Genomic DNA, 14,515 nt, shown 5'->3' on the forward strand with positions numbered 1-14,515 from the left:
GTATGTTTCTTGAAAATTATTAAATTTAATTTTTTTACACGTACTGTACTTGTATGAAAATATAAAAAAAATGATCCACTTCACAAATGTGTAATTATTCAGAGAAAGCAAGATCACTAAGTGACTGCAATTTCTTCAATAGTTTACACTATCTGTGAGAATGAAAAAGATTCTCATCTTCTGTAAGAACTACCACCTCTCAACGAAATTAGAGGAACATAACGATATATATGAAGACAATTAGGAAACATGATTTTCAATTATAAAACTGGATACACTCTTCAAATGTATTAAAAATCTACTTTGGAATAACCTATCAGCTACGCAATAGATTGGCACATAGAATAGTGCCTGAAAAATGCACTGATTCACAACTACCATCATAAGTCAACAGAATCTTATTTAATAAAAGCAAATTTTACGAGATTTGGCATGTCCTTATTGCATTACTGAACAAGAAACAAATATAAATACAAAATAACTTTCACAAATATTCTGAATGAACTCCCACTGGCCCCTAACAGCCCCACAATGACTCAACACCAGCACTCTGCGTGACCAACACCCAAGTCAGCTGCATCACAAACAATATACCTCACAGCATATTTTATCTCAATCATATGGACACATCCTCACCACTTCCTGACAATTGATCTACAACAACAACAAAAAAAATCACTTTTTCTTTCACAATAATATTTGGTTCATTAGTTTCATGTCTCAGAGAAGAGGGTATTTTCACTGGAGAAAAACATTGGGATCATTCATTCCATGATGGCAGCATGGAAACTACTGGTAAGACTTGCATCACAAATATGCCTCATCCCAGTTATTATTCCTTACATCCCACACTCAAAAGACAAACACCAAAAATAATCACTGCAAAGGACCAACACATTTATGCCTAGTTTTGATATTTTTAAACAATTTAAACCCTAAAAATTTACAACTAATAATTCCAACTATCTGGAACTGTGATTGTTTTCTTGAATCTCAGAGCTATCATCTTTAACCAAATTTAAGTCAAAATACTACATTTCTTCCTGGGATGTAATCTGACAATTATCAACATTAGAAAACAAGGAACTGGATGAGTTTATGGTATGCCATGCTTTCCCCATAATAAACATTTTATAGACTCCTCAAATTCCAAGACCAAATAGACTAGAAACCCCTAAGACATCATCTTTATTACCAACCACCTACATAATCTCGAATGATGCATCGCATATTAAATGTAAGTACTCTATCGATTTTCTGTATAATTAGTAATTATGAGTTTGTGCAACTGTGTGATGTAGTGTAAACATGTGTTTGATTGTTGTATATGTGTGAGATTTATATATAATATATACATATATAATATATACATATATAATATATACATATATAATATATACATATATAATATAAACATATATAATATACTGTATACATATATAATATATACAGAGCGAGCGAGAGAGAGAGCAAGAGAGCGAGAGAGAGAGAGCAAGAGAGCGAGAGAGAGAGCAAGAGAGCAAGAGAGCAAGAGAGCGAGAGCGAGAGAGAAAGAGCAAGAGAGAGAGAGCACGAGAGCAAAAGAGAGAGAGAGAGAGAGAGAGCACGAGAGCGAGAGAGCAAGAGAGCGAGAGAGCAAGAGAGCGAGAGAGCGAGAGAGAGAGAGCAAGAGAGCGAGAGAGAGAGCAAGAGAGCGAGAGAGAGAGCAAGAGAGCGAGAGAGCAAGAGAGCAAGAGAGCAAGAGAGAGAGAGAGCACGAGAGCGAGAGAGCGAGCAAGAGAGCAAGAGAGCGAGAGAGAGCAAGAGAGCGAGAGCAAGAGAGAGAGAGAGAGAGAGCGAGAGAGCGAGAGAGAGCAAGAGAGCGAGAGAGCAAGAGAGCGAGAGCGAGAGAGAGAGCAAGAGAGAGCAAGAGAGAGCAAGAGAGCGAGAGAGAGAGAGCAAGAGAGCGAGAGAGAGAGCAAGAGAGCGAGAGAGAGAGCAAGAGAGCGAGAGAGAGCGAGAGAGAGAGAGAGAGCGAGAGAGAGTAGAGAGCGAGAGAGAGAGAGAGTGAGAGCGAGAGAGAGAGAGAGAGAGAGAGAGAGAGAGAGAGAGAGGGAAGCGAGTGAGAGCAAGCGAGAGAGAGCAAGCAAGCGAGTACGAGAGCATGAGAGAATGAGAGTGTGTAAGAGAGAATGAGAGTGTGTGTAAGAGAGAGAGAGTGTAAGAGAGAATGTATGAGAGAATGAGTGTGTTTATCAGAGTATGAGGATCGAGAATGAGAGTGTATGAGAGAATGAGAGTATGAGGATCAAGCATGAGAGAGTAATTACCTAAGTGTAATTAAGAGTGTACAAGAGTGTGTGTGTGTATGTGTGTGTGTACACAAAGAAGAGTAACACATCACACTCCATTGTACTGGATGCACATTAGAATTAATGAAATATAATCTGTATAATAAAGATAGTAGTAATGGGTATAACAAGAGAACTTTGAGGAAAGCAAGACAACACCAGTGATTACTTTCTTGAAATATCCCCTAACTCCTTTACAAAATAAACACTTGCCTCAAATAATAGAAAAAAAATTAAAAAATTACAAATTTTAGTGAGATAAAATCTCACTTGTAGAGATAAATCTCTTCTACCCTTTTCATCCTAATTTATACATTCCTCAATGAAGACAACTGCAAAGCAAAAAAAAAATAAAAAAATTAATTTATGTTTTTCCTACCTGGGATATATACCATTACATTCAACAAAGTTGGTAGATAAATTTTCATATCTATTTTTAATAAATGACCAAACTGATCAACAACTAGAAAAGACACAATCAAAAATACCCTGGGCAATAAGAAAAATGTCAAGTGAGTCGTCCACAGAAAAAAGGAACATTACACAATTCTATCCCAAAGCTTAGGATCACCAATCAGGTCAAATACTTCAGGCTGCAAGCTGCAACTCCCAGCCTTCAACTAAATACACCACGAGCTTCTTCAAAAAGTAAATATGAACCAAATTTGTTGTGAATATTTCTTTCTCAGGAATATATATTTCAAGACAATCAAAATATTCAGCACTGTATACTTGGTTCAACAGACATATAAAGAAAGAAAAAGTATTCTTGGCGACAGCAAAATTCCAAAGAATACCAAGACTATATAGTTTCTTCTATCAACCAAGCTGTGCAGTAGCTTGGTCAATAATTATGATAGGAAAACTGTGAGGGGCTAAATCATCTTTGGAAACAGTGTATAGAGAATCAAGATTTTCTTAAAACTTTTAAGGGGCAAGAAGGTTTTAACTATCATTCTGGATTATTATTATTCCAGATGAATATAAGTAAAATAAGGTTAAGCAACACTACAGAGAATTTATCTTCAATTCTAATAGAGAAATTATATTACCTTAATTTTTCAAAATTTATATACTGGCACCCTCTTTTAATGCTTTTTATTTTATCAATTTGAAAGCTACCTTTACTACCCTTTAATATGTTTTGCAGTAAGAGTAAGGCATTCCCACTGTCTAAAAATAATATGGCTGTAGCATTCCAAATACAGTAACCACAATAAATCCTGCTGATCATCTTAACTTGCAGATTTATTTAGCAGAAAGAAGAAATATAATACATTAAATTCCCACTGTAAGTCCAGAGGCTATAAGTTTCTAGTTATGTGGAAATCTACTTCCGGACTGAGTGGTTCCTGTTAGAAATTGAATCCTCCTTGGGGCGGTGCACCCGCATCAGGAGTGAACTGGAATTGGTGGCCAGATTCATCAACAGTGGGAGCCACTTTAGAGTCTTCCTCCTCTCCTCCAAAGTAGTGTTCAATAATTTCAAAGGCCTTCTGGTATATTTCCAAATTTTCATGACTCTGAAGGAATTCAATCTTGTCTAGACCTGCAAAACAAAGCAAATATATAAATAATCCCAAGAATAATTGGCAATAGCATATGAACAACCTGCAATCAGAAAGAACATCATGCATTTCAAATATAGATTTGAACCCTTGGACAACAACTATTGAGAAATGGTCATACCTACCAATGCGCAAACAATGACTAAAAAAAAAAAATATTTTTCATTACAGAATTATAAATTTGTATGCAAAATGTAAGAAAAACACAAAACTAAGTGAATATTTATCATTTCACTTAGGGGGAGGCACTCTGGGTGTGTGGCGGGTGTGTCTGGCGCCTGTCAACACCTGGTGCTTGACTCTGGTGATGCTTCCTGTGTTATCCTCGGATATTTCACCAATTGTTAATACTTTTTTCTCTTTATTTACAAGATTGTGTGTGTTGAACAACTTGATAAATCACATAATTCACATAATACAAGCATTTCAATAACACGTGTTTCAACTGATGATTAGTTTACCTTGTATACACCATTACTGTACAACCATAGAGAATAGTGAAAAAATATGAAAATAATATACAATGATGTTGGGCTCTGGGTGATGACATACCACCTAATTGGCACCATATGAGCAAGAGTTTAGAATGAAAAAAAGGCATAAGCCACCAATGTGGCACACACACACACGACAGTAGGCTCCTAATACACAACCATGAAAAAAAATTTGATTAAATTAGATTAAACAGGTAGCAGGATTTTTTTCATGATAGCAGGATTTTTTTTTCATAGTAGCAGGATTTTTTTTTCATGGTAGCAGGATTTTTTTTTCATGGTAGCAGGATTTTTCCTCAAGAGAGCTAATATATCCATATTTGCATCATACATGTAAAACACAGACAGTAATTATTCAAATTGTCATATGATAAGTGCATTACCCTGTGAATCAACGAATAACGATAACAGCTGTAAGGCTTAAGTACTGTATCAGGCTAAATATACAACCTGTCCTCTTAAATTATGTTGCTTTTTGCTTGTATGTGCACTATGGCCAAAAATGGATGTACAGTAATTTGAAATTAAATCAACTCGGGAAAGTGACGTACTGTCCCGTTTTCTGTTTTGAGTTCTCTGGCTAACTCGGTTAGGTTAGGAGAGGAAACATTCAATTAATGGTTTTCACGATGTTTTGAAACCTTAGGATAACTTCCTGCCCTCCTAACCTACCAGAGGACCCTTAACTTGCTGTTTTGGAGAAAAAACTAAAATCCAAAATTTATTTTCAACTAGCTGTGCCCAGCCACGCGTTGCTGTGGCTCAGCAATGCGCACAGCAACCCTCCCCCGTCCCCTCCCACCATCTCCCACTCCCATCCCATTGTCCTTCCCACCATCTCCCACTCCCCTGTCCCCTTGTCCTCCCCACCATCCCTCACTCCCCCGGCCCCTCGTCCTTCCCAGTCCCCTTGTCATCCCCACTCCCCCGTCCCCTTGTCATCCTCCTCCCCCGCCCCCTTGTCCTCCCCACCATAAATAAAAATGTAACTTTTGTTCAAAATTGCTAATCCCCGAAATTTCTTCACTGATTGCATTAAAATTTTGACAACGTTCCATTCGAATACGCACGTGTTTTTATGTACCTACTATATAGATGCCATACCTGTGACAGGTAAAAACATGCTTTTTCTGGGGGGAACCCCTTTGTTTCCCCCAGGAGCTATCCAGGCTGATATTGCTAATGTCAGACTTTGGCATCAGTCATGTGTTTGGAGTTCTTTGGGCCTATCAGGGACCACGAGCCAGAACCTGGCCCCCCTCAGAGAGGCACGAGGAGCAATGGCCTATAGAAACCCCTGTGCGGTTGGAAGCGTTCTTTGTCTGCTATCAATCAGGTCAGGTTGATGGTCAGCTGTCAGAGCGCCTGACAGCTGGGTGGACAGTGCTTCGGATTCGTAGTCCTGAAGTTCCGGGTTCGATCTCCGGTGGAGGCGGAGATAAATGGGCAAAATGTTTCTTTCACCCTGATGCCCCAAAAATGTTTCTTTCATCCTGATGCCCCTATCACCTAGCAGTAAATAGGTACCTGGAAGTTAGACAGCTGCTACGGGCTGCTTCCTTGGGGGTGTGTAACAAAAAGGAGGCCTGGTCGAGGACCAGGCCACAGGGGACGCCAAGCCCCGAAATCATCTCAAGATAACCACCCAGAAAGGTAAGTGCCCTAAAACAAACCCCTATTCTGGTGAAAATTGAACATAAAGGTGAAGTGCTTTTGAAAAATATATGAGAACACGAATGTGCCAAGGGAAGTGTAAAAATTGTATGAGAAAAAGTTGCCCTAGTGTTAACAGTGCAGACGACGACATTTAAGATGGTCGCCGGCAAGAAGAAAAACAAAACAGCTAGATTTTGGGGGTTTCAATGAAGAAGGCATTGATATAAGCAGTCTACACAACAAGTTGGCAAAATTAGATATTATAGTGAACTATCATACCTTGAGGTGTTTTCAAGGCTTAGCGTCCCCGCGGCCCAGTCCTCGACCAGGCCTCCTCGTTGCTGTACTGTACTGGTCAACCAGGCTTAATATGGTACAGCCCGCTCCATGGCTTTCATATCCGGAAAATTCAATGCTTATCTGGTTGACTGTCCGGATAGTGTAACATCGGCAGCAAGTTAACCGGCTCCGATTTTTTATCCGGCTAAACCAGCTTTTATCCGGCTCCCACAGACATTTTGGCCAGATATTGAGATAACTTTATCCGGTCACGATTTTGGCCGTATAAGGGCATTTTCCGGATGTTCGAATCTTTGATAATCAAGTGTGTACAGTATTGCACAGTGGGTTCTATTAGTCTGGAAATTGTAGATCCATTTTCCAAAAAGAAATTTTCCTTTTTTCTAAGGAAAAAAAAAAAAAAAAAAATCTAAGGGGGAGCCGGTCGGCCAAGCGGACAGCACGCGGAACTTATGATCCTGTGGTCCTGGGTTCGATCCCAGGCGCTGGCGAGAAACAATGGGCAGAGTTTCTTTCACCCTATGCCCCTGTTACCTAGCAGTAAATTAGGTACCTGGGTGTTAGTCAGCTGTCATGGGCTGCTTCCTGGGGGTGGAGGCCTGGTCGAGGACCGGGTCGCGGGGACACTAAATAAAGCCCCGAAATTATCTCAAGATAACCTCCCCCATAATGTTCTCTCCTGAAGTCAGGTTTTTCAACCGCTTCATCCACCTTGTTTTCTTCCAGATTATAACACATTGCATACTTTTTCCCAAAAAGACAGTCACTTTTACCCAACGGAGGAAGGTGCTGAATGTCAAATATTTCTTCCTTTTTCCTGGTAAATATCAAATCTAGCATGGAGGGAACATCCCCGTCCCTCATTCTCATACCTTGTTTAACCACTTGCGCCAACCGAGTTTTCTCGGTTGGCGCGAAACTGTGCCAACCGAGAAAACTCGTTTTAATTTTTCGTAATCAATTCTAAATGTGTACGAGGTTGGTTGTGTACGAAATGGACTCTTAGGACCTCCAGTGAGAGGCAGCCATCTTGGAAAAAAAAATCCCAGAATGCCCTAGGGCTGCTGGCTGGGTTAGTACTGAATGAGCAACCCATGGGTGGCGCACGCGCCTCTGGCTCCCAAACACCTATCCAACGCAGTATTGAAAGATAATGATCTGTCGGTGAAATTCAAACCTTATTGTTTTAAGAACATAAGAGTCATAATATTGGGGAAGCCAGGCGCAATAAGGACCTAACACAAAGGTCGGATGCAAGTGATACAGCACCTATGAGGACGATATAGCGAGCGTATCCAGTTGTAGCTCTGAGCGTCACCCTTGCAATCCTATGCTATTTATTTAGATGATACTTAGATGAATCGTTTTCTGCATTCAGTGATGATGCATCTGATACAAATAGCATAGATGAAGTGTTAGCAGCTTCCATGGTGGGGTTTTCCATAGATATTTTCAAGAATACCTGAATCTCTTCCCAACTGACGGACACTCTTGAGGCTAGCTGAATCTCTTCCTGACTGACACACACTCTTGAGGTAAGCTGAATCTCTTCCTGTGTGGGACCATACAAAACGATCTTTTCAAGACTACCTTACAAATTGATCTTTTCCTATAATCTTTTCAATACTACCTTATGCTTTACAAGCTTGGTTACATACAACCTACAAGTTCTAAAGCCAAGGGTGTACGTGAGTGCGTTATTTGCAAGCACACAGAATGAAGAAACAGGAAGCGAAAATTTATCTGTACCTGGTGCACAGAGAGCGAAGTCGCGCTGTGTACCATGGGCTACTTCGTTGATTATTACTCACTTTCAAAGTACTGAGTGTGTAATACAGTGTGTTACTGTGTAAAGAGTGTGTGAAACTGTACGTAATGTAATTTTTGGGAATTTTTAACAGGTAATATTGCGACAATAAACATTTATTGTGGACACATTACTGACACATGTATCACAGTTCCATGGAACATTATGAACATTCTTCTGTATACATATTGTAAAGGACACAAATATGCATCATACTGTATACGATAAAAAACAAATAAAACAGCATTGGAAATACATAAAACAAATAATTGAAAATTTATTTGTGGCAACACCTGGTGCTTGAATGGCCCGCGCAACCGTGTCTGGGCGAGTCACACACGGGCGACCAGGCCCTGATGATGTCACAGCGCATCTTGTCCACGTCCCTACAGCCAAAGTAAGTGGAATTTGGTACTTATTTTTACATAGATATGTTCAGGGAAGGGAGGTTATCTTGAGATCTTGAGATGATTTCGGGGCTTTAGTGTCCCCGCGGCCCGGTCCTCGACCAGGCCTCCACCCCCAGAAAGCAGCCCGTGACAGCTGACTAACACCCAGGTACCTATTTACTGCTAGGTAACAGGGGCATAGGGTGAAAGAAACTTTGCCCATTGTTTCTCGCCGGCGACCGGGATTGAACCCGGTACCACAGGATCACAAGTCCAGCAAGCTGTCCGCTCGGCCGACCGGCTCCCTGCTAGGTAACGGGCATAGAATATACCTGGTTGATAGGATTCTGGGAGTTCTTCTACTCCCCAAGCCCGGCCCGAGGCCAGGCTTGACTTGTGAGAGTTTGGTCCACCAGGCTGTTGCTTGGAGCAGCCCGCAGGCTCACATACCCACCACAGCCCGGTTGGTCCGGCACTCCTTGCAGGAATAAATCTAGTTTCCTCTTGAAGATGTCCACGGTTGTTCCGGAAATATTTCTTATGCTCGCTGGGAGGACGTTGAACAACCGTGGACCTCTGATGTTTATACAGTGTTCTCTGATTGTGCCTATGGCACCTCTGCTCTTCACTGGTTCTATCCTAAATTTTCTTCCATATCGTTCACTCCAGTACGTTGTTATTTTACTGTGTAGATTTGGTACTTGGCCCTCCAGTATCTTCCAGGTGTATATTATTTGATATCTCTCTCGTCTTCTTTCTAGTGAGTACATTTGGAGGGCTTTGAGACGATCCCAATAATTTAGGTGCTTTATTGCGTCTATGTGTGCCGTATATGTTCTCTGTATTCCCTCTATTTCAGCAATCTCTCGTGCTCTGATGGGGGAAATGAGTACTGAGCAGTACTCAAGATGGGACAACACAAGTGACTTCAAGAGTACAACCATTGTGATGGGATCCCTGGATTTGAAAGTTCTCGTAATCCATCCTATCATTTTTCTGGCTGTCGCAATATTTGCTTGGTTATGCTCCTTAAATGTTAGGTCGTCAGACATTATTATTCCCAAATTCTTTACATGCTGTTTTCCTACTATGGGTACATTTGATTGTGTTTTGTACTCTGTATTATGTTTAAGGTCCTTATTTTTACCGTACCTGAGTACCTGGAATTTATCACTGTTAAACATCATGTTATTTTCTGATGCCCAGTCAAAAACTTTATTAATATCAGCTTGAAGTTTTTCAATGTCTTCAGCCGAGGTAATTTTCATACTGATTTTTGTGTCATCTGCAAAGGATGATACGAAGCTGTGACTTGTATTTTTGTCTATATCTGATATGAGAATAAGGAAAAGCAGCGGTGCAAGGACTGTACCCTGAGGTACAGAGCTTTTAACTGCACTTGGACTAGATTTTATATGGTTGACCGTTACTCACTAAGTCCTGTTTGACAGAAAACTGAGTATCCAGCGTCCTACTTTACCGGTTATTCCCATTGACTTCATTTTGTGTGCTATCACTCCATGGTCACATTTATCGAAAGCCTTTGTGAAGTCCGTGTATATCACATCAGCATTCTGTTTTTCTTCTAATGCCTCAGTGACTTTGTCATAGTGCTCAAGTAGCTGTGAGAGGCACGATCTTCCCGCTTGAAATTCATGTTGGCCTGGGTTGTGAAGATCATTGGTCTCCATGAAATTGGTGACCTGACTCCTAATCACTCTCTCAAATACTTTTATGATGTGCGATGTTAGTGCAACTGGTCTATAATTCTTTGCCAATGCTTTGCTCCCTCCCTTGTGTAGAGGGGCTATGTCTGCTACTTTAAGTGCATCTGGTATCTCTCCCGTGTCCAAGCTCTTCCTCCACACTATACTGAGTGCCTGTGCTACCTGCACTTTGCATTTCTTTATAAATATTGAATTCCATGAGTCTGGACCTGGGGCCGAGTGCATGGGCATGTTTTCAATTTCTGTTTCAAAATTTAGTGCGCTCGTGTTGATATCAGTTATATTTACAGGGGTTTGAATATCCCGCATAAAGAAATTGTCTGGATCTTCCACTTTCATGTTGTTTATTGGAGTGCTAAACATGTCCTCATACTACTTTTTTAGGATTTCACTAATTTCTTTGTCATCCTCCGTGTATGAACCTTCACTTGTACGAATAGGTCCAATACTGGCAGTGGTTTTTGCTTTTGATTTCGCATATGAGAAGAAATATTTTGGATTTTTCTTTATTTCCTGAATTGCTTTCTGTTCTAACTGCCTTTCTTCAGTTTCATAGAGTGTTTCAATTTCCGCTCTATTTCTTCAATCTCCCTATTTAAATTATTCCTTCTTTGACGGGAAATTCGTGTCTGCATAAGCAGTTCCGTTATTTTTTTCCTGCGTTTATAGTGTCGTCTGCGTTCTCTTTCTACGTTAGATCTCTTTCTGGCTTTCCTCAAAGGAACATGTTTCAGACAGACTTGATACGCTTCCGAAGTCAGTTTTTCTATTCCTTCTGTAGGACTTGTATTACTTAGAACAGTTTCCCATGGAATGTTTGTAAGTTCCCTGTTTATTATCTCCCAGTCTATTCTTTTATTATTAAAATTGAATTTACTGAATAGCCCCTCTCGCTTTATCAACGTTTTAGGTCTATTCTGATGGTCGTTTGCACTTCAATGAGCTTGTGATCTGAGTATGTGGTATCTGATATCGTAATGTCTCTGATAATGTCTTCATTGTTCGTAAAGACCAGATCTAGAATATTTTCATTTCTCGTTGGCTCCAATATCTGCTGATTGAGTGAAAATTTGTCACAGAATCTAAGTAATTCTCTAATCTGTGGTTGGTTAGGTCCTGATAGATTTCCTGGTATAATATTATTGTTTGCTATTTTCCACCTGAGACTAGGCAAGTTGAAGTCACCTAGGAAGATAATATCAGGTATCGGGTTCTCCAAATTATCAAGACTATTCTCTATTTTGTTTATCTGTTTCGTGAATTCCTCAGCCATTGCATCTGGCGGTTTGTATATTAGAATAATCACTAAATTTATTTTCTCTATTTTTAATCCCAGTACCTCTACCACCTCATTTGTAACGTTTAGGAGCTCCGAGCATACAAGGTCTTCCCTAATATACAGACCCACTCCTCCATGTGACCTAATTTTCCTATCACACCTGTATAGGTTATATCCAGGAATCCAGATCTCACTGTCCAACAATTTCCCTGCATGGGTTTCTGTGAAAGCTCCAAATACTGCATTTGACTCCGTGAGGAGGCCATTTATGAACTGTACTTTGTTGTTTGTTCTTGTTTTCAGTCCTTGTATGTTGGCAAAGATGAATGAGGTTACTCTATTAGTGATAGTTTGAATGGGAGACTTTTTCGGCAAGCCCATTATGCGTGGACATAATGAGTTTGTTCTGACCAGTACTGATTGTTGTAGGGCAGTTGCCTGTCGTAGTTGTAATTCCCTTTCGGTGTGTAATTGTATCTGTAATTCTGGAATGCAAGTGGATCTGGCATCAAGTTCCATACACTCTCCATGCTCCTCCTTTTGAATTCTCTGTCGGTCTGGTATAAAAAATTTAGAGTTTCCTGCAAATTCATTATTCTGCTTGCCACTCTTTATGTAGCGTTCTGTGCCTTTCACGTGAAAGTATGGGCAGCTGAGGTCATAGCATTTTCTGTCCTCCAGTGAGGTTTGGCACATGTCAGGACGGAAAAACCTACATATTGATCCAAATCGACACTCACCTTTCCTAAGCATATTTAAACATTTTTTGGGATGTCGGTAACTGCATTCTAATCCTTTCTTATTACCAGCATATCTATGTCTGCATATGCCGTTTGCATAAAATTTGCATAAGTCTGTCCTTCTGTTCTGACTCGCTCTATCGGTGACCGTTGTAGTGTCTGTACCTATCGAGCTGTCAGTGCTGTCTGGTACACTTTCTAGTTTACTGCCATCTACATCCTGGCCTACTGAGTCAGAGTTTACAACTTCCTGAGTTTCAGCCTCAGTTTCATCCCTGACTATAGCCTCCGCCCCTGGTATATTAGAATTATTGTTGTTCCTTTCCCACTCCTGGATGGCTGGTAGGCTTCCAATGAATGATGTTTTCCGATCATGCGTCATGTTATCTAGAAGGTTTTTTAGGATATTCCAAGCTGGCAGGTCATTTTTACACACCCAGAGCAAGTGACCAGCTCTCAGTGCCGTAGTGTTACTCACTCCTGTACAAGCCAAATGGAATCTAGTCTTACAGATATAACATTCAATTCCCGTTACCTTCGTCTTTAAGGAGCTGTTACAGTGGCCACAAATTTGTTTATTTACTCCCATTTTGCCTTGCTTTGTTGTATATATCTATATATTTATAATATTATATGTATACCGTATATTTGTAACAATATACATGTTTATTTGTTCTACTGTATGATCAGTACTTATCGCACGGTCGAGAGTGAGGGTCCCAGAGGTTGTACAGTTGACACGTTGTTGTCCCAGGCCGCGGCTGGAGGCCCTCAGTTGCCAGTTACTTGGGTTATAACACTGATATATTCATTCGCTTGTATTACAATAAGGGATTTTCTGCTTTATTTCCGACTTGCAATAGTATTCACTTTCTCTATTACTAGTTTCTCGATCCACATTCCCCTATTACACTTGTTGGAAACCAAATTTGCTAGTAAGCACCCACACACACACACGGTGGGCCCACGGGACGTGGGCCTATGGGGTGGGTTCTGGCACCACGAGGTGGACTCCACACAAAATTCACTTGTTGTTTCCTTAAAGCACAAAAGTCGGATGTCACTCACTATGGTATATTGTTTAATAAGTTGAGATGCACTTTATGAGTTATCTGACTGTTTAGTTCCTGTATCACTGAAATATCCCGAGATATATATTGTTTTTCACAGAGCTCGTGCTCTCGTGTGCTTCCCCTCCCCACACGCTACTACTCCACCACGCTACTATAATTTTTATTTAATTTATCATTTTATGAAGAAAAAAGAATTTTTTGGGAACACTTCATTTCATGCGCACTTGGGGAATTTCTCAATAAACTCTGCGCAGCACGGTGGTTAACATGTTGATACAAGAAAGTTTCTGAGATGAAGTATACGAATCTACAGATCCAAAAGTCCTCTGTTCTAGCTTCATATACTTCCCAGTCTATGGATTTCAAGTTGAAGTTGCCGACTATCAACAGTCGTGATCTATCTTTATCCACTCTCGCTATAATCTCTCTCATTATTGTTATAAGAACCTCTCGTTTATTATCCAGCTCCTCCTTTGTCCATGTGTTGCTTGGCGGTGGACTATATACATTTATGATCATTAGTTTATCATCCAGATTGCAGATCTCTAGTGCCATTATGTCAACTTCTTGCGGATTGGCAATCATTATTTCATTTACCTTTAGGTGTTTTTTCACCAGCACAGCAACGCCACCGCCTTCCTTAATTTTTCTGTCCCATCTCCAAACTGAGTAGATCCTTGGGAACATGAACTCGTTTATAATAGCATCTTTAAGTTTCGTCTCCTTGAGTACAACAATGTCTGGAATCTGCAGCTGTATTACATCACTTAACTCCAGTATCTTTGATCTCACTCCATCTACGTTAGAGTATACAATTTTCAGGAACATGTTTCCTCTCTCTCCTTATTCTTCACTACTCCTTTAGCAATTTTATTGGTTTGCCTTTTTGTACCATTTTACTGGCCTGCCTACCCCTATCACTTTGTAAAAAAAAGAATAGATTTCTTCTTCGTTCCTGCTTTCATTTAGACGTTTTGCCTCTACGAGGTTCAGTTTCAGCTTCTGTCTTCTCTTGAAAGGTAAGGTAATTATCAAAAGAAGGCACCAAACCGGGAAGGCTATGTAGCACCACCAAAGTGCGAAATAAGCAGAGACGATAAATATCACCAAGAATGCCAATACGAGAACAAAAACGCATAAGGCGAACGATAT

General features: G+C 40.3%; 1 protein-coding gene across 2 annotated transcripts in view; it reads right to left on the reverse strand.

Moving 5' to 3' along the window:
* Nucleotides 1–3,560: 3,560 nt before the first annotated feature.
* The window catches only part of Kap-alpha1 (karyopherin alpha1), a 99,992-nt gene continuing 89,037 nt past the window's right edge, over nt 3,561–14,515 (reverse strand). For both annotated transcript variants that reach the window (XM_045756609.2, XM_045756608.2), the window contains exon 10: nt 3,561–3,879. In XM_045756609.2, coding sequence (XP_045612565.1) covers nt 3,686–3,879 — 194 coding nt within the window. In that variant the 3' untranslated portion in view covers nt 3,561–3,685. The remainder of the gene's footprint in view (nt 3,880–14,515) is intronic.

Source organism: Procambarus clarkii, chromosome 53, assembly GCF_040958095.1.
Source record: "Procambarus clarkii isolate CNS0578487 chromosome 53, FALCON_Pclarkii_2.0, whole genome shotgun sequence".
NCBI lineage: Eukaryota > Metazoa > Arthropoda > Malacostraca > Decapoda > Cambaridae > Procambarus > Procambarus clarkii.